Source organism: Alosa sapidissima, chromosome 1 (genome assembly GCF_018492685.1).
Source record: "Alosa sapidissima isolate fAloSap1 chromosome 1, fAloSap1.pri, whole genome shotgun sequence".
Lineage (NCBI taxonomy): Eukaryota > Metazoa > Chordata > Actinopteri > Clupeiformes > Clupeidae > Alosa > Alosa sapidissima.
In genome coordinates this window covers 13,991,464-14,011,390 of record NC_055957.1, presented here as the reverse complement: position 1 = coordinate 14,011,390, position 19,927 = coordinate 13,991,464, and the positions used below count along the sequence as shown (strand labels likewise).

The 19,927-nt window shown below is 46.3% G+C and overlaps 1 protein-coding gene across 1 annotated transcript in view; it reads right to left on the bottom strand.

Moving 5' to 3' along the window:
• Positions 1-2,847: 2,847 nt before the first annotated feature.
• rasal2 (RAS protein activator like 2) overlaps positions 2,848-19,927 on the bottom strand; it is a 46,245-nt gene continuing 29,165 nt past the window's right edge. The window contains 13 exon segments of the mRNA XM_042084663.1: positions 2,848-4,171; positions 5,801-5,888; positions 6,417-6,619; positions 6,742-6,873; positions 7,241-8,381; positions 8,733-8,932; positions 10,741-10,942; positions 11,139-11,375; positions 11,632-11,776; positions 11,933-12,077; positions 12,531-13,085; positions 13,311-13,409; positions 13,630-13,783. Coding sequence (XP_041940597.1) covers positions 4,004-4,171; positions 5,801-5,888; positions 6,417-6,619; positions 6,742-6,873; positions 7,241-8,381; positions 8,733-8,932; positions 10,741-10,942; positions 11,139-11,375; positions 11,632-11,776; positions 11,933-12,077; positions 12,531-13,085; positions 13,311-13,409; positions 13,630-13,783 — 3,469 coding nt within the window. The 3' untranslated portion in view covers positions 2,848-4,003.

The window sequence follows — 19,927 nt, the reverse complement described above, 5'->3', positions numbered from 1 at the left end:
TTAGCAAACTTAGCATTTCACCCGCAAGTTCCATGACCCGCTTTATCAAAATAAAAGCCGCTGTATTCCTAGGGCAAATTAGAATCCATTTAACTGCCTAACGTTAGGGCGCAGTGTTTCGTTTACCTTTAGGGACAATCCAGATTGTACGTGAAACTCAAACAGCAAAATTATATAATGGTTTAAAATCAAATATAGAAAAACTCTGCTTTTTTGCCTCTTTTTCTGTCTGCTCTCAAGGATTATGGCATTGTTCCTGGACTAGGCTGTAGCATTTCTTTTACTGTCTATGGCTGTAGCCTATACTGCCATCTGGATGGAAATGTTAGAAACACGTTTTTTCTTTGAATACGGATTGTGGTTTCTAAACAAATGTAAAAACAGTTTCTCAGCCGCCTTTGGTGCTTTTCTCAGATCAGAATTGAAATTCTCAAAACTGCTTGTTCAAACTCCATATTCTCACATCATAAACACAATTATCATTGCTTTGAACAAACAGCAAATGCTTTACAAATGTCTGCTGCTTTTTACATTTTCAATTGCTAATGTTGTGTTGGTCAAAATGCACTATACTAGACCATGCTGAATAGTACCACATACAACAAATAGGCCTTGTTTCATTACTTGAGTCATTGTATGCAAAAGTGTTGAACTATAGCTGTCAACTATTTGTCATAGTCTGTCTAAACCTAACAAAGACTTCCTAACAGGAACTTCAGAATGTATAGAAAGTTTTACTTATACAGTAAATCTGGTGCACAGCTCTGATCAAGGGGTGTTTTTCCTTTGCAGTGCTGTAATGCCTTTGTTTTCTTTCCACTGTCACAATATCTGTCAACAGTAAAAACTTTTAAACATATCCAGTATCTTGCAACCAACCCCCTCCACACACAATAATGTGTAACTTTGTAGCTATAGGCCTAATGCACATAGAAAATAGGGCTGCCTTACACATTGTTCAGTAGAAAGTTCATTTCTTACTTCCAGTAACTATATGCATGTGACAATAAACTTCCTTGTATCCTTGTATACTTACAGAGTAAACTGTCATATTGGCAACATGACAAAGCAGTGTGACTATCTTGTTCATAAACAATGAAAAGGACTTGCCATTTTACTTTATTTCTCAGCATCTAAACCTGGATTGAAACCAAATTTCCACATCCTACTCTCAGAAACATTAAATCGGGAGTTGAGTCTTGTGTTAAAAAAATTAAAATACTGAAAAATGTAAATACAGAGCAGTAAACACTGGGGGCAGCCGTGGCCTACTGGTTAGCGCTTCGGACTTGTAACTGGAGGGTTGCTGGTTCGAACCCCGACCAGTAGGCACAGCTGAAGTGCCCTAGAGCAAGGCCCCTAACCCCTCACTGCTCCCTGAGCGCCGCTGTTGTTGCAGGCAGCTCACTGTGATGTGATTAGTGTGTGCTTCACCTCACTGTGTGCTGAGTGTGTTTCACTAATTCACGGATTGGGATAAATGCAGAGACCAGATTTCCCTCACGGGATCAAAAGAGTATATATACTTAAGTTAGTTTTCTCCACTCTTATTGTAAGTTATACTATATTAGGCCTACTCCATTTCCCTCAAAGGATTCCACTAGCATTCATCATACATTTAGGGCCTGTCCCATTACCACTTCGCCCTTCTGTTTGTGCATTCTTGTGTAGGGGTAGGGTGTCCCATTTCTTTTAGGACCAAGGGGAAGTGTTGCTCAACCCTTCAAACTACCTACTACTACCTACTTCTAAAAACGGAATGTGGTCAGATGCAGACTACGAATGAAGGGGAATGAAGAGAGTCATTAACTGCAAAATGTTGGCATTAAAAAGGATTTTAAACATTCATTGTTTTTTGTTACATACAATCTTGTGACCATATATAACTTTGTGATTCCTGTTTTGGATCAAAGTTCCATATCCCAATGATTTCCTTATTCTATAATAAAATTAAACAAATATTTATAACAAACATATATATATATATATATATATATTATAACATAATTTCATTATGTACTTAGATGTTTTCTATTGCTTTAACCTAGATAAATGCCTTTCTTATTTCTCTTTAAGGTACATTTTTCTGTATATGTTCAATTCAGCATGTCCCCAATGCAACATAACCAACTTCCTCCATAAATATAAACTACAAAATGAGATCAACTTATTCTTTATTGCTTTGATAGACTAGGGTACACTTCCTTTAGTCAAGGAAGTAAATCTGGTGAAACTACATTTGATCTCTGTAGTTATATAATATATTATACATCCCTGCAATCCTTTTCCACACTGTTAGTCTGTATTATCTTGCCTCCCAAAAAAGACTACACATCCATATAGCCATTTGCAGGAAGTGACAACATTTGTTTTTGAAGGGAATTCAATTGGAAAACTGATGAAAGCTTCAACAGTCACTCTTTCCCTTATTTTTCAAATGACACACCTGCTCGAGGCACCCTTAAAGTTCCACTCTGTTAGTGTATATTATGGAAAATGGAAAATGTTTATCAGATAGAATATTTTTAAAAACATGTTAGAAATAGTAATTTAAGTTCTGTTCATCTGTAGAGTGTGTGCTAGCTAAATGTTGCACACTCAAAGAGCTACAGCTAACTTATGAATGCCTATAATATATAGTATATAATATGTTCAGCCCCTGAGCTTGGCCAACATACATTCCTCATATCTAAGTATGGCACTGTTCTGACAAAATCTTAAAAACATCAAATACAACAACTTGAATTTTCAGAAAATTGTAAGCCAAAAATCACATCTAAAACAGTTAATCACCCAACTATTCCCCTAAGATCTTACACAAGGCTTCATCACAAAACAATTACAACGTTCATGAGACCAATGTCCATCTTTATTTCCCAATAACTTTCAAACTTCTTACAAATATGCAATGTTTGGACCATCTGTAGTTGTCTTTGTGACAGTCATGTGTAGGTCTCTGTACTAAATATAAAATTGTGTTCAGTGGGGTTGGACTTCATATCAAGACAGTGAAAACAACAAAAAAGTAACAGTGCCATTACAACAGTAGTCTCTGACATTAATGTTAACATAATCAGAGGGGCAGTGATCTTCACACATGTTCTCCATGGCTTAACAGTACTGAGGACAAATAAATAATGAAGTAGGTAAATGACTTCACTGATGAGTGAGTGTATGAGTATTTGTGTGTGTGTGTGTGTGTGTGTATGTTTCTGTCTGTCTGTCTGTGAGAAACTATTGGCTATTGCCAGCAAGCCCACATAAATTGTGAAAATCTGAACTACAAATAGATATCAGAATATGCACTGAGAAGATGATATTTAAGTAGTAAACAGGTTTGTTCTATAACTAGCCAAATCAAACTTTGAAAATCCATTCCATTGGCAAAACCGGAGTAATGGTCCTTCAGGACCACTCAGTTAAAATAAAGCCATAACAGCAATAAAATAACATGGCCCATTGTAAAGACAAAAATAAAACACTTAAAAAACATAGAAAACCGGGTTAAAAAAACAGAGTGCATCAATATTTCGCATATGTTTTATTCCTTTCCCCTTCTGTTATAGGTCAATAACACTTCATAGCTACAGCAATTATCTGTGCTTCTCCTATTTTTAAAACAATCCCTCTATATGTACACTGGCTTAATATATAATATTTTAATTAGACAATACTTTAAATTCTCATTTAAACTGCATTCTGCATATGGGGATATGGGAAAGTATTTATAAAACACAAATTCACTAAATTCAGAATGCTAATTTATCCCCCACAGCACACATCCAAAACAACTTGCCCTTTCCAGTATTATCTCTGTACAACACTAATACAAGTTATTTACATGAATGACTGGACATTCCACGTAGATGTGTGTTTATAGTAGTCAGAAGCTTTAGTTTTAAGTTCAGTTTCATTTCCTGTCTGTGATCATGATCAATTAGCACAGCCAATCTGCCAGAGCGCGCCAATCAGCTGTGCTATAGGGTAAGTCCACCCTGTCCAATCAGCAGCTGCTGTTCTTGAACTCTCCGTTCTCCGTGATGGAGAGCTTGGTGGGATTGGTGGGCGAGAGGCCGTTGCGCAGGTTGTGCATGCTGTAGCGCTCCTTCACCTGGGTGAGGGCACTCATCAGCCGCGAGTTAGCTGCATCCAGGGAGCTGATCCTCTTTTCCTGGCAGGGCAGACACAGAAGAAGGAAAAGAGGAGAAAAGAGCAGAGAGGTACAAGTTGAATTTACCCAATTCATCACTGTTTCTGCTGCTTTTCAAACTAACCGGAAGAGAGGCAGAGCAAGGGGCCCCTGATCCCCATACAGATCTATGAGAGGTCCTCAGAGGTGCGGTGCAAACCTCAAGCACACAATGAGAAGTGGACACCTTCAAATCAAATGACCCATGTTTAGGCAGTGCAAGTGCAACCATCATTCTTAGTGCATGAGAAGTGGTTAAATGCCTACATCATAATTATGGTTGATGTTACACTCACTACCAAAGATGAATTCTTAGTAGAGTGACTACTTTCAGGTCAGTGATCTTCATGCAGTTTTTCATGACAGCAAACATCTGACTTAAAAAGAATAAAGTAAAAGTAAACTGGAGGAGAAACTGGATAAAGGAAGATCAATTGCATTAAACCAAGATCATACACAGTCTTGTGCGAGAAAAAAAAGGCTAACCAGAACTAAAGAGGAGGAAATGCACTGTTTCACATTCCATTCCATTGACATGTTTGGAAAAAAAAAAACTTTCAGCAGGCTCTTTTACTGAAGGGCGCAGTCTGGACATGGGCCGACTCCTAAGGTGCTGGACTAAGGAACCTGGGGAAGAGCAGGAAAGGAGTGTGTGTTTGGGGGGGGGGGGGGGGGGTTTGGGGCAGGAGGCTGGCATAGTTTCAGGATGTGCTGGGGGCAAAAAACAGGGAAGGAGGAGTGGAAAGCAGCCAAAGCTCGAGCTTACAGATACATGAACTGAATTAGCTAAGGAGCGCACTTCATCAACACACATTACCCAACGTCAGAGAAGGAGGAGAAAGCCATAGATCAAAAAAGCAAAACAATTATCCGTACACTTTACCTAAACAGGTAATTGAACTAGAGTTTGCCATTAATCATTTAACTCCTTTGGGATTCAGCATATTGCAGCAACTGAGGAGAATGTGTATGATTTATTTTTTATCCAGCAAAAAAAAAAACCCAACATACAGCTAACATTAATATAACATGGGGGGGGGGACGGACGGGAAGGCATCCCTATGTTACATTAAAAGCAGATACTGATCGTTTATTTGGCAGCTCCCCCTCCCAGCAGTGTACGGTTTCTATAGTTTGAGATGGTAGAGAAAAAAAGGCCAATTGTCATCATACAAGCTGAGGTATGGGTGTTGTTTGATTGCGCTCAGATAAGGCTTGGTGTTCTAGAATGCACTGCTTTACTTGCCTTCCTGCAACAACTCAGTTCCTTTAGTGACCTGGAATTCAGTGGGACACAGTACAACAATGAAGCAGTCAGCAGAATGTCTGCCCTCACACACAGGCACGCAGCCACTTATGCATATAGGGTAGCACACATCCCTGACGAGTAGCATACTAATGAAAACTGCACTGGAGAGATCTCTCCAGCTCCTGGACAGAGCTGTGTGAGGGGAAACATTTTTAAACAGGTTTCTCCAACTCTGGATACAAGAGCTGATCGGCAGTAACACTAAAGGATAACCGGGCCAAACAGCCACGCTTGTCAATGTAAGCTCCCCATTATATACAATGCACATGTTTAATGTGTAGTACTCATTCCTGGCACGGTACCTGTGCGTCGATAATCTTCTGCTTTGCATCAATGACAGCCTGCATCTCTGCATGATCTCTCTTAAGCTCCTCTTCCACGGCCATCAACCTGCATGACAGAGTGCCGAGGTTAATGCAGGGCATAATGAAACACAACACACACATACACGACTCCATCATTTACATTTATATTCATTTAAATAACACTGAGCTGAATCTTTTAAATTATATTAAAAAATGTAATTCCTTTTTTTTAATATATTATTCCTGTACCATCAGCATAATAGTTTATAAACTTAAAAGCAAGATACACTTCTGTACCTGAACTTGTCTTTTTGAAGTTTTACAAGCCATTATATATAATGACCTGTTTTCTAATCTTAAACAGCCTGGCCATTCCCGGAAATCAGGCCTAGTGCTGCCCTGAGAACTTTAAGCCCTGTATTTCATATCTCTAAGTGCAACTGATGCACCACTTAGGAACATATATTATGCACTTATAATATCTGAATACTCAATAAAGAAAGAACAACATAAAATAACACTATACTACTAAAATGTTCATGTTACCACCACCACTGATAGTAATAATACTGCTGGTCTATTAGTGTCCCTCCTGTAGGGAGCGCTGACCCACCTGCAGATGATGCTCTTCATCTGGCTGTCCTTCTCCTCCTGCTGTCTGCGCAGGCGCTCCTCGCTGTCCTCCAGCCGGGACTTGTACTCCAGCAGCAGCTTCTGCATCTGCTGCTCCTGGGCCAGCAGACGCCGCTCGTACTCCTCCAGGCGCCGACTGGACACGCGCAGACGCTCCTTCAGCTTGGAGATCTCCTGTTCGTACTGGAGGAGCGGAGCAGGGGGAAAGAGGTCAGAAACAACTCAGGAGGGAAGGGGGGGGGGGTCTTCAGTGCCGTTAGCTCATGAGATGTGTCAAGTTATGAAAGTTTGAAGTGTTTTTCCACCTTCTCGATATGCTTGCCGTCCTCTTTGGTCTGGCCCTCCTCCTGCTCGTCCTCATACTGGCCGTTGTTCAGCACCCACGCTGCCGTCCGCTCCACAGGGGACATGGTGACCGGATCTACTGGTGACTGCACCTGGAGGACACACACATTCCACTTTACCTTCGGGTGACTGGTTGAAAGAAATGCCTGATGTTGAGCAAAAAGTCATTGATAATCCTTTTTTTTTGCACGTCCTTGCTTATCTTGAATTTCTCCTGGGGATCAATAAAGTATCTATCTACCTATCTATCTATCTCATTGTAAATGTTTTCCCTTGTATAGAAACTCAGGCTGGAGATGTACAACATCTAACCAAATACTGTTCTCCATATAGTTATCAACAAAGGCTTAGAGACTACAGCAGCTATATAGAGGTCTGGCTAGAATAGCAACCAATCAGGAGGAAGTAGTGTGACAGTTCAGTGTTCATGAGAGAGTGGGACTGAGCGTGTGTCCGTACCTGCTGCCTGCTGGCTCCTCTGACGGGCGGCACGGGACTCTCCCTGGAGCAGGTGGACTGCTGTCTGGAGCGGTTGCCCCCTCCGCTCTGGGGCACAGGCTCTGTGTTGGCACTGCTGCTGCTGCGCAGGGAGGCGCTGTGGGGCAGAGAGCGTGGCGTGCGTACACCGCCGTTCCCTCCAGCGCCCACCTGGGCCTGGGCCGCCACCGTCCGGCACTGCTGCTCCACCTTGACGATGTGGGCCGTGCCCGCGCTGCTGCCCTGCCTGGGCACGGCCACGGCTTGGGCGCCGGACAGCGAGTCGGCCAGCGGCGGGTGCCAGCGGGCGGTGCCCACCGGGGCGCACTCTCCGTCGGCGTGGTGGACGCTGCCGCTGCTGCAGCGGCGCAATTCGTCCTCCAGGCTGCTGATTGACGGCACGCGGTGGGCGCCGCCGGGTGCGTCCAGGCCCCCTCGGTGGGCCCCAGGACCAGGGCTGGCGCTGCGCGAGCTGCCCGTGCTCAGGTTCTCCGAGCTCGAGTCCGGCTGCAGCGACTGGGCCGAGCGCGTGGAGCGGGTGGAGTGCGTGGTGGAGTGGCCCGAGTGGTGGTGGTGGTGGTGGTGGGCGGCGGCGGCAGCGGCCGCGTGCAGGTTGCTCAGGTGGTAGACGGGGTTCTGGAAGGAGAGCGGCTGCAGGCTGCGCTGCTGGCTCAGCGACGGGTGGATGGGCCGCCGCACCTGCGGGGCGCTCTGGGGCAGGTTATCCCGCGGCACCTGCGCCTTGGCCTGTGGGGCGTGCGGTGGCGGCGGCGGAGGAGCCTGGTTGTGGTAGGGCTGGTGCGGCTGGTGCGGGTGGTGGTGCGGGTGGTGGAGGAGGTGGTGGGGAGGCGGCGGAGGGCCGATGGAGGCCTGGGAGCCCACGCGGCCCAGTCTGGGCGGTGCCTCGTGGACGGGGAGGGCGGCCTGGGCGCTCTGCAGCAGGTAGGAGTCCTGCAGGTCCATGAGCGAGATGCTGCGTCCGTTGGGCAGGTGTGGCTCGCGCTCCTCCTTGTCGGAGAAGCTCATGCTGTGGGTGGAGGACTGCTGGCCCAGCAGAGGGTGCTTCCCCCGACTCGCTGCTTCCATGTGCTCCTGCACGGGCGACTTGATGCTCCGCACCTCGCTGGAGGAGAAAAAGCACAGGACACTCTTAAAGGACCAGATCAACAAAACAGAAAAACACATAATAAAAATTTATAAAAAACATGAACACAATATCAGTGAAGTAGCAAAAAATACAATTAACTGTGTTAAATTAACTTTAACTTTAACTGTGTTAAATTGTGCCTGAGCATTTTTGTAGCAAGTCTCTGCAGCATGGTTGTCTGCGCGAATGTGACCAGTTAACTGGAAACACTTCCCTGTGGAGGGGGTTCAAGTGACCGCACCTGTCAGTAAATCCAAAATCATGAAAAAAAGCGCAGCTGCTCTCAGACGAGGGCAGAGGAGAGGAGAGGAGAGGAGGGAGGAGTACCTGTCTGCCGGGTCCTCGAATATCCTCTGCAGTCCGGACGAGACGCTGCCGCTAATGTTGTGGGCGGAGCTGTGGTCCTGAAAGCGGCGCAGCTGCTGCTGGAGGGGAGTGGGGCTGGACAGCGAGCGGGCAATGTCGCCAAGGATACGGGGCAGGGGGCCCAGTTTGGCCACCGTCGCCTGCAGGAAGGAATTTTCACCCTGGGTTCGCATGTAACCATGGCAACCACATTGGGCACAGGGGCCACATTGCCCCGCAAGGGTTTTTTTTAAATGCAGATGGCATGGAGGGGTTGGTGGATGGGCAGGTGCAGGTTTTTGTTTTTTTTGGTTGGTCGGCAAGAGAGGCACCATAATGCATTGGTGGCAGGACAGCCGTAACCATGGAGACACAGTGTGTGTTGGGCAGGAAAAGGTGGGGTGGAGGAAGAAGGGCAGAAGGAAGGGAGGGGGGGGGGCAAGGAGGCAGAGAAGAGGTAGGTACACAGAGAGGGGAAAAAACAAAAGGAAATCAAATTAGGACTAAATGAAAAATAAAACACATGCCTCTAAATAAAATGATGTGAGCCATTCCAAATCAAATGAGTGGCAGGACATGCGCCATGGGCAAACAACAGGCGGTTATGAGTGGAGATGCAGGAAGGTCGGAGATAAATAAACTGATGACTGGAAAATAAACAAATTATGCAACAGTGTTTTGGTGAAGTCATGCTCCCATGCTTTGTGGGGAATTGGTTAGGGAGGAACTCAGCTGAATGAAGTGCATTGAGGACATCAAATTCAGACACACTGCATCAAACTGGCTTCAATCTCTAGCAGAACTTTTTAAGCACATATACTAACACATAAAAATATATTTAAAAAAATATACTTTAAAAGAAAGTCAGTGTTTGACACTGTCCAAAACATCCCTCAAAATGAAATGGTTCTGCTTTTAAATATCAGTACACTAAAATCTCCAAACATACAGGTCCACACTACAAATCATGAAAGACACTTAGCCTTATCCCAAAGCAACACCTCCAAGTCCCAATACACCAACAAGTGCACTCCATCCTTAAGTGTCCTACATACTCGCCACTCCTGACCGGTAGCGCAACAATGTGACGTCACAGGAGCGCCGTAACCATTTATACTCGCGCGTGGTGGTCACGACACTAGTTGTAATATTCTCCTGAATTGGCATTGGCCTCAAAAAACTACCCTCTGTGATGATACTTCAGACTTCGGTTGCTGCTATTCACAACTACCATCATTACCATTTAGTTTCCAATGTGTGTGCAGCTAGATAGATAGATAGATATGCTACTTCATTCATCCCGAGGGAAATTTTAGCTAGCTGGCTGGTGCTGAGAGATGAGTTTGTGTAATTTCCTAAGCTGGAAGATTTTTTTCGGGTCTTAGCAGATATCCTTTGGTTGTAAATAAATATCTTTGTTACCTTTTGCTGGACTATTGGCATGTCCCTGGGTCCTAGTTCTTTCATCTTAATTCCCTGTGTTACATCTCTCTCTGGTAGCTTCTTATCCAGCAAACTATTTAAAAATCACAAACTCTCACTGGTAACCTAGCCAGGTTAATTTCCCTCTCTTCTCAAACTGACTATTCAAACATCATGTTTATTTAAGATGTGGGCTAGGCAAAAATGCCTGAATGTGGTTGATGTCTGTATAGAGGCACGCATGCTCCCTGATCTTGGTTTCAAGCTCATCTTGCTTGTCGTGCGCATCTGAAAAAAAAATCTCCTGTGCACAACCTGCCTGCGCGAGGCTGAAATTTCTCGTGCGACAGAGGAAATTACGCAATTTTGACACACGCGGTCGGGAGCGGCGAGTATGAAGTACCCTTTACACAACAACTGGCCACGACCTAATATATGGATTCCAAATAGTGTGACTAAAACGTCCATCCACTCTTCCATTACGAGTGAACACCAAGTGGCCCTGGGAGGTTTTTTGAGGTGTTGCTTCTGAGTGGCAGTGCAGGAGGTGGGTGAGAGGGAGACTGACCTTGTCCAGCTGGGACACCACTTCCCAGAGCAGGGAGTGCAGCACGGACAGCTCTCGGCCCAGGTCGATGTAGCCCTCGAAGCCTGGCGTGTTGGAGATGGTCTCGGAGTTGGAGATCTCCAGCAAGAACCGGGTCATGCCTGCCCATTCATGTTCCAGGAAGTCGTTCATGAAGGCCATGTACTCCTCCTTATTTCCGAATCTGGTGAGTGACAGCAGAGCTTTGGTTCAAAAGTTCTTTGGCATCTTTTATCTTGTTTATGTAATCATATCACAGTTTCTGTTTTGTGTATCAGTAGACCGATGACTACAACAAGCATCTCATTCTATCTTTATGACATGATAAAGCATTGAGTGTGTCTGGGTCTGAGATGATTGATGACATCTGTGCCACTTACTTGGCGAAGTTGGCGAGGTTCTGGATGACCTTGGCGATGAGGGTGAGTGTGCGCGACGTGCGGTCGTCGGGGTACTCCTGCATGAGGCTGAAGAGCGAGGGCGACATGATGGCTGGACACAGGAAGCGCAGGAAGAGTGAGGCGCTGATGAGCCGTTGGCTGATGTCCTGCTTGCCCCGCGTCAGGCAGTGCTGCTTCCACGAGGCAAACACCTCCTTCAGCTCGCGCGGGAACACACTGGAGTGGGGGTTACACAAACAGTATTTACATACCGGTATTCACATAAAATCCACTAGCCTTAATGCCCCCACTCCCCGCAGATCCACTGTACAAATTGGAGGGCCTGCCCCACAGTATCAATACCTACACACTGGCACAAAACTGATTTAAACTACACAATATGCAGTTATATTCCATAAGTAACTCTATATTGCCCTATAATGCACAACGTCAGAGTAAATAAAATGACCCTAGACCGGGCGAGCAGAATTACCAGTAGGAGTTGATGATCTTGCAGAAGGCCAGCTCACAGCACATCTTCAGGTTGCTCTGGTGCTCTGGTAGCTCATTGCTGGTGCACTTCCCGGGGTCCACCTCACAGTTCTCGTCCGACTCGTACAGCGCCTTTATGAACTCCCCTGCAACCGGACAGACAAACGTGATGAAAAGAGTCCTCTGAGGTCAGATCAAAGTGTTCATGGTCATATGGACTCTGAGGACACTCTGAGGAGCTATGCCTCACAGCGTGAGCTTTGGAATTGAATCATAATACTGATTTGTGGTAGTGTGCTTACCGAGTGCGTCATGCAGGTATTTCTGGCCCACGAGTTTGAGGTACTCCTCAATGGCTTTGGTAGCCAGCGTGTTTTCCCTGAATATCAGAACATCGTGGTCCGCACATCGGTCCACCTCAGACATCACCAGATCCGAGAGGAAGTCCTGATGGAAACCAGATCACAAGGTGTCAGTCACGACTACACAAACACACACACACAAACAATCATGATCCTGCATACAGTAAGGAGTGATCCTAAGCAGCCTGGATTCAGTAGCTGTTCTTTTCTTAAAATAATTTCTAATTAAATCAAATTCACATTAAACTCACATTAAATTAATTCTAATAAAAAAGTGTCAAACTATTATCCAAAAGAATAGGATAATAATACAAATACTGTATACTCAGGTGTAAGCCCAGGGCTTGAACACTTTTGTGCCTGAAACTCTCAGACATTTATCAGGACTTCATATATACTGTAGTCTAATTGCCTATTCTCAAATCGTAAACATACCGGCTCATGCCTGAATATAGGCACAGTGCCTTAACACTTTAAGCCCTGTAGGCCTACCCGGTTCCAGTGGCTGTGAGTATGAGTGAGTATGAGGCTGCCGTACCTTTGCTTTCCCTGTACTCTGTAGTATGTGCACCAGTGCGCTGGCCATCTCCTCTTTGTTCTTGACGCTGATGACTGGCTCCAGGACCGAGCAGAGCATGGTGTAGTTGTTCGTCACAAACTCGGCAAACTCTTTGTACTGCTCCATGGGCAGGATGGTGATGGTCTGGAAGCGGGACTTGATGCGGATGGACGGGCCTCCGCCTTTGGACTTGCTGGTGGTGGGCGTGCTGACCGGGTACCACTTCTCCACAAACTGCCTGCCCATCACGCTCAGCACGGGGATGTTGACCAGCCCCACGTAGTTGTTCTTGTCCTTCTTCTTCTTCTTGTCCACGTCGCGGTAGATGTGCACGGTGATGCTCTTGACGGAGGGCAGGCCGGAGAACTCGAAGTGCTCGCCCCAGAAGAGGCAGTCGGCGCGGGTCTTGCTGGTGGTGCGGGCGTACAGCACGTCGTCCAGACACAGCTCGCAGAAGTACTTCTTCTTGGGCGGCAGGTCCTTGGCCTCGATGATCCACAGTCGGAGGACGTTCTCTGCTCGCCGACAGTTGTCCTGGTGAGAAAAAAAACGCAAAGTCATTTAACCTAACAGATGGTGCTGCACATAAATCAAAATGAGTCGGCGAAAAAAGGGAAAAGTCAAGAGCAAAGACTTTTTGGGGGGTGGTTCATTTCTCTCATATTAAACAACCCTGCGGTAGTACAAATCTCAGTGTCCCATGAGTTTCAAACAGCTGTTTGCCTAGCCTTCATCACAATTAAGGGCGGCTGTAATCACCTTGTTAGGCTGCACTGTTCTCTTCAAGTTCTCCATCCACTTGTCCCTCTCTGAGGCTGAGGAACAGCTGAAGCACTTGCTCCCACCTGAGTAGGTCACCTGTGGAGAGGGGAAACACAGCCGTTTCAAACATCAGGACGCCGAAAATCAATTAACCCAGAGCAATCCCCAGAAGGAAGACTCAGTTTCCGTTTCCCATACACAAGGGAGAAGACTAAACAAACATTTTAGAGTGGTATAACGTTGTATGTTAAGAGTTAGATAGCGTTGGTTCATTTAATGGTTAAATGAGGATCCATTGCGAGTGTGTGCCATCTACCTCGAAACAGAACTCCTGTCCAAGAATGCTGCTGTGCAGGGGTTTGATGTACACGTCTTCTTCCATGCTAAGGTCCAAGGCTTCCACTGCACTTCCTGGACTCAACAGAGACTCATGGGAGCTGGATTCTTTCAGTTTGGGCAGGCCCCGTGACCTAAGAGGAAGTATCAATCATCACACACATGACAAACGACAAGTTGCATATGTCACTTCCTTAACTACATCAGATATTTTAGTCAGCCATAATGTTTCATCACCAAACATCACACCCACTTCATGTCTACAACAAAATAGCCTGTGTTTCTTCCAGGAGCTGCTGAGAAGACTCACAACAGTAATCTCTTCCTAGCAGCGAAACATCAGTACGCTGCAGAGCTAGACTGGTGCGTCGCTGGCACTGACTGTCTGACCTGAGCTGCCCCCCGAGAGCCCTGGCACTGCCAAGCACCATCATCTGACATGGCCATGGGGCGGTATTGGGGGGGGGGGGGGGATACAGAGACGCCCACAGAAACACACGTGCGCACACACACACACAAAACGCTATTAAGTAAAATACAATGCAGCCAACACTAGATCCACTAGAGCCAGCATTTTTGCAGCTTGTGTAGACCCACAGCAGCTTGTCAGACACACACCCTGCAGCACCCTGCAGTAACGGGAGACTACCACCTACGAAAAACAATTGTAGATCCAATGGAAGGAGTATCCTAAGAGCATATCAGCGTCGGCTCATCCCGCTCAGATCGCTGGGGTCCAGCTAAAAGACTCTGGCTCCGTTCCGCTCTCACGGATCACGGCTACATTATTCCTAAATCGGTCCGTCAGCGGTGGACGAGAGCCAGTGACTCGGTGCACTGCTGCACGTCCCTGGCTACAGGTCTGTTTTTTGCGAGAAGCCCGACGACAAACAGGGATCGGAGCAAGCCAATGGCTGGTCCCCTGCGGGGGGGCCGTTGCCACAGGGACATCTCCTGAGAGGAGCTCGGCCTGAAGGCGGCTAGGGAACGAGAAGTGTTCACAAACACCTCACGCACTCGTGCCCGAGTGACTGCGTCAACAACACAGCAGCAGCAGCTGGGACAGCCCACTCAACACCACACACACTCACACACACACTCAACAAAACACACACAAGCTGCACACTCAACAACACACACACACAAAAGCTGCACACTCAACAACACACACACACAAGCTGCACACTCTAAAGACATACAGCCCACTCAACAACACACACACACACACACACACACACACACACACACACACACACACACACACACACACACACACAAGCTGCACACTCTAAAGACATACAAAAAAACAGAGCTCTGCTCCACAAGCTGTTACAACAAACACATGTCTGTCATACTGGGTCAGGGAGAAGGAGAGTAAAAAAGTGGACCTAAATTAGAAACATGGACCTATTACTAATGCATAAACTCAACCATAAAGTATTGCTAAATACACACACACACACACACACACACACACACACACACACACACACACAGGGGTCAGGTCACTGTCATTCAAGAAGACCCCTGAGGGAGGGACACATGCTCGGAAATCTGCCGTCTGCACTCTGAGAAAACATGGAGGAACCCTTCCCTGCTTCCCTTCAACTTTGCAAAAACCACAGCCAGAGGCATGCTAGCTCTGGAGACTAGAGGGAAATGGATACTATAGATGACCTTTAACTGGTATATTCCAGTCCATCTGATTGTTGTTTGGAGGTAACAAAGTTTCGAAGATGAGGCCTGTTAAGTGGCTCACATGTTCATCCAATTAGCCAAATAAGAGAGAAAGAGACCACCAACCACAGCAAATTATAGTCTCTGCATGGCAGCAACAGCCTTCTGCCAACGGAGTCTTTGTAAACCAAATATTAAAACTACAGGATAATGGCAGCTCAGACAGCAGAAGAGACACTGTTTGTCACAACACAAAGCCTATTACCTACACAATCTGCAGATTGAGAGAGAAGGGGAAAGTGAGAGAGAGTGAAAGAGAGAAAAAGAAATAACGCTAGAGGGAAAGAGAAAAGAAGGCCCCATCACATCACAATCAGGTTGAACTTTGACCGCGGCGCGCTGTGAGTCGTTGATATGTTGCGCTGAGCCCAGCGGCAAGCACAATAAAAATCTTTGGGACGTTACCTCAACCAAGAGCAACCTAGTGGCGAGCGCAGCGCATATTGTGTACAAAGTGATAGCCCCTTCAGTTTCCTTCTCTGGAGAAGAACATTTCAGCTGCACATCACCTGCTTTTAGACATGCCCTTTAGAAACTAATAACGTAATAATAAGAAAATAATAAGAGGAGAGATAGACTTCTCTGCATAGTCTGTCTGCCTCTTCATCCCCTCCATGTTTGGTACTGTCTGTCCACTAGCCACTTGTACCACTGTCTTTATGCCTCACTTTTTGCGTCCTATATTAGCACATTAGCACATATGCATAACCCCCCCCTCCATGCCACAGCCGAACTGTGGCCACACTTATACATTTTCTTAAATAGTTAAATATATAGATATATAGACTTTCCTTTACTTTATTTCTGCATTGTTGCACTGTTGACTTACTCATTTGCACTATCACCATGACCACTATCACCATTGCACTACCACCATGACACTCATTCACACAGAGCACCTTAGAGCACCTTACCATACCTTACTATGCACAGAGAATCACAGGCTCAGTCCCTGCCTCAGCCTCTGATTTATTAATCACCACTATGTGGATACTGTTTTTAGAATTGATTTAGATAAGTGTTAGTATAATTTGTAATTTTGTTATTTGTATTTTAGTATATTTTTATATATTGTATTAAGTGTTAGTATAATTTGTATTTTAGTATATTTAGCATATTCTTTATCTTCTACTGTCCTTACTGCTTAGTTGTGTTTTTATATTATATACTTTAATTACTCTTCTGCTGTTAAAGAATGTGTTTGCCTTGTATGTATGCTGCTGAGACCTTGAATTTCCCCTGGGGATCAATAAAGTATCTATCTATCTATCTATCTATCTAACGTGTTCTGAGCAGACCCACACAGACCTTCGCACACCAAACCTTCTCGGTTTTTAATCTACGCTGCCTCTGTGTGAGAGATCTCTCCCAAGCACTTCCACTGACGAGTAACTGAGACGCCGGGGACGTCGAGAAGAAGCCCGGCGCCTCCGGTGTGTCTGGGCCTTCTTGTGGAGCGGCAGACGATCGATAGCCAGTTTACAACAGCGGCAGAGCCGGCCAGCCGGCCGGGTCGTCAGACAAGACAGCTCGGCCGAGGCAGACGAGGCCATAATACAATCAGCCGCCCCCCCCCCCCCCCCCCCCCACACACACACACCCCCTAACCGTGTTACACGCAGTACGAGCAGGGCAAAGACAGGAGACAGGCCACTCCACCACGTCTCATTGACGCAGCATTGAAGATGGCATCCAAAACCAAGCAGGTTAAGAAGTCAATGGAGCTACGCTGCTGATAGCTCTACAGATTTAGATTAGTGGGTAATGAGACTCAGCGAAGGACACAGATCGATGGTTGTGGGGCGGGAGATGGGGGTGGGCGGAGGGGACACTGAGGAGTTAATTGCTGAGAGAAGCCCAGCATCTCCGCGCCGTAAACAAACCTTCAGGGAGGGATAAAATATTCACTAAAGGAGGAGTGCTCCCCTGATGAAGCTCCACAGGGGAGTCGGTGAACGTGTCCCTCTCCCACTGGGCATGTCTGGCCACCCAGGCTGAGGGGCCCGTGTGGGGTACGGGCCCACCATCTGTGAGGAGGAGTGCCCCACATCGAGTAGCCTACTCCTACTACTCCTACTCCTACAACATAACAAAAACATACTTATAACCGATGAGAAATGTCTTTTATGAAGAGTGAAAATTGAACGCAGGCAAGTCACATGAAAAGAGATTACTTTCAGTGAGACAACAAAGCAATGGAAAAGCCTATACTACACACACACACACACACACACACTCTGTCGCCATACTTGAGTGCCATACATCAGGAGAAGGCATATGTGCCCGGATAATCTTCTGGCGCTGGCTATGTCAGAGCTAGCTGAATTACATAAGACTAGATTAAAGGCCTGAGTGGATACGGATCTGCCTTCTCGGGCCAATGATTAAAAAAATGACAAACACAAACACACACACACACACAAACAAACACACACACACACACACACACAAACACAAACAGGATAGTAATTTCACTAATGATGCATGGAGCATGGGCATGGGCACAAACCCATTTCACAGTTCTGTCTCTACACAACAGAACTGACAGGAAAGCCTATTTATAACCCTCCGCAGTGATGTGGACCTCTCACCAGCGTCTCTGACCTGCTAAGATGGGAGAGGGAGCTTTGAATAATTATCATGATAACGATAATGATAATAAAGATAACAATAATAATAACAATAACAAGAACAGAACAGTGCCGGTGAAATAGGAAACAACTCAGCCGAGCGAACCTCAGCCCCTGACTAGCCAGAGCCTGCACATTAAAGCTGGAAACCAGATCAGTCTGCAGAGAGAGGCAGAGGAAGAGGCCACTGGACTGATAACAGTACATTAACCCGGACACTGACACTGCAGCACGCAAGATAACACTACACTGACATGCCATGCAAAGTCTGAATTAAATTAACCCAACAATTAGTTTCACATCCTTGTCTAATACAATAGGTTGCATACATCCACAATAAGCCAGGATCTCCAGTTTCACCAAAGTTGAGTTCAGTGTCTCAGAATTCATAATTCAATAATAAATAAATAAATCAATTCAAAATATAAAGAGTTTGCTGATCTGCTGGGCTGGGTCTTTGGTACACGGAGCAGATGATGTGCTGGTCCTACCTGAAGAGCAGAGTTGTGGACAAATGCGCATTCCTGGCCTTCCTGAGAAGTGAAGAGGTGGCCATGTTTTGACCAGCGTGGAGATCGGAGCCAGGGAGAGGTCATGACAGAGCAACTATAGAGCGAGCGGCGGAGCAAACTAACGAGCGAATTCGAGGACGAGAGCGAGAGGGGAGGGGAGAGGAGTGTAGCGTCACTCAGACCGAGCATCAGCCCTGCCCCAGGAACATCACGGGAGTCAGCACTGCCTCCCTCTGCTCTGCGCATATAGTCTCACTGTTACAACCATTATCCATACACACACACACACACACACACACACACACACACACACACACACACACAAAGGAACAAAACACAGAGTGCACGCACAGGAACACAGACTGCACAGTGACAGATGTCCACCAAAGCCGGTGTTCAACGTGTTCTCACGGTCATATCCTCGTACGAATCACAATCACAAATGGCTGACCCGAGAGTGAGCGGCAGGCAGCCTCCACTGCCACACGTGCCCGGCTGAGCCGTCACACTCGCCCGTCCACCCACCCAGCAGCCACAAAACAAACACAACCAAAAGCGCCACAACAGAGGGTCGCACAGATGTTTGCATACATACACACACACACACACAGAGACTCATCAAGAAACAAGCGGATATGTGCTTAGTTGTGGTACTGCTGGTTGGGGGGTGGGGGTCTTGCAGGCAGGCTGTGAGCCTCGGGTCTATCCACCAGCTACCGCAGCTCCAGCCATTAGTGTCTGAGGCGTGAGGAGCGACAGGGGGGAATTACAACAAGGCACACAATCCCGCCCAAAAAGAGAAAGGAGAGAGAGAGAGAGGGATTACACCGGCCCTCGGCCCCTGCGTGCAAGATAACAATCCCTAATTCTTCATCTCGATCCGTGCAGCCTTTCACTGCGTGGCAAGAAAGCCCAGCTGGCTTACAGTAAGGCTATTATCTGGCTCTCTCTGTATTAATCTGTCAGTCGCCGGAAGACTCCCATCCTCCCTCCCACCCTCCCAACCAAAAGCATCCTCCGATTTGCTGACAGATGACTTAGAGGATCGGTCTATTCACTCCCCAAAAATGGACAATTACGAGACCTTTAGTCAAAAAAACACATGAGCAGTGCACAATTGTGCACATCTTTCACACAGTGCGCATCTTTCATAGCAAAATTTTTTTTAGCACTTTCCACATGGGGGCGATCAAGAGTCAATCATCAACACAGACAAGACCAAACATCAAACAAGCCATTCCAAATAAACAAAACTAAACCATTTGAACTAGTGTTGTTACCAATAAACTACTGTCCATCTCGTGGGAACAATAGCCTGGAAGACCAGACCCAATCTGAAAGATTAAGGGTTTGGCCACGAATAACGTAATGGCCCAGCTTGAAGGGGCGGCACCAAGCA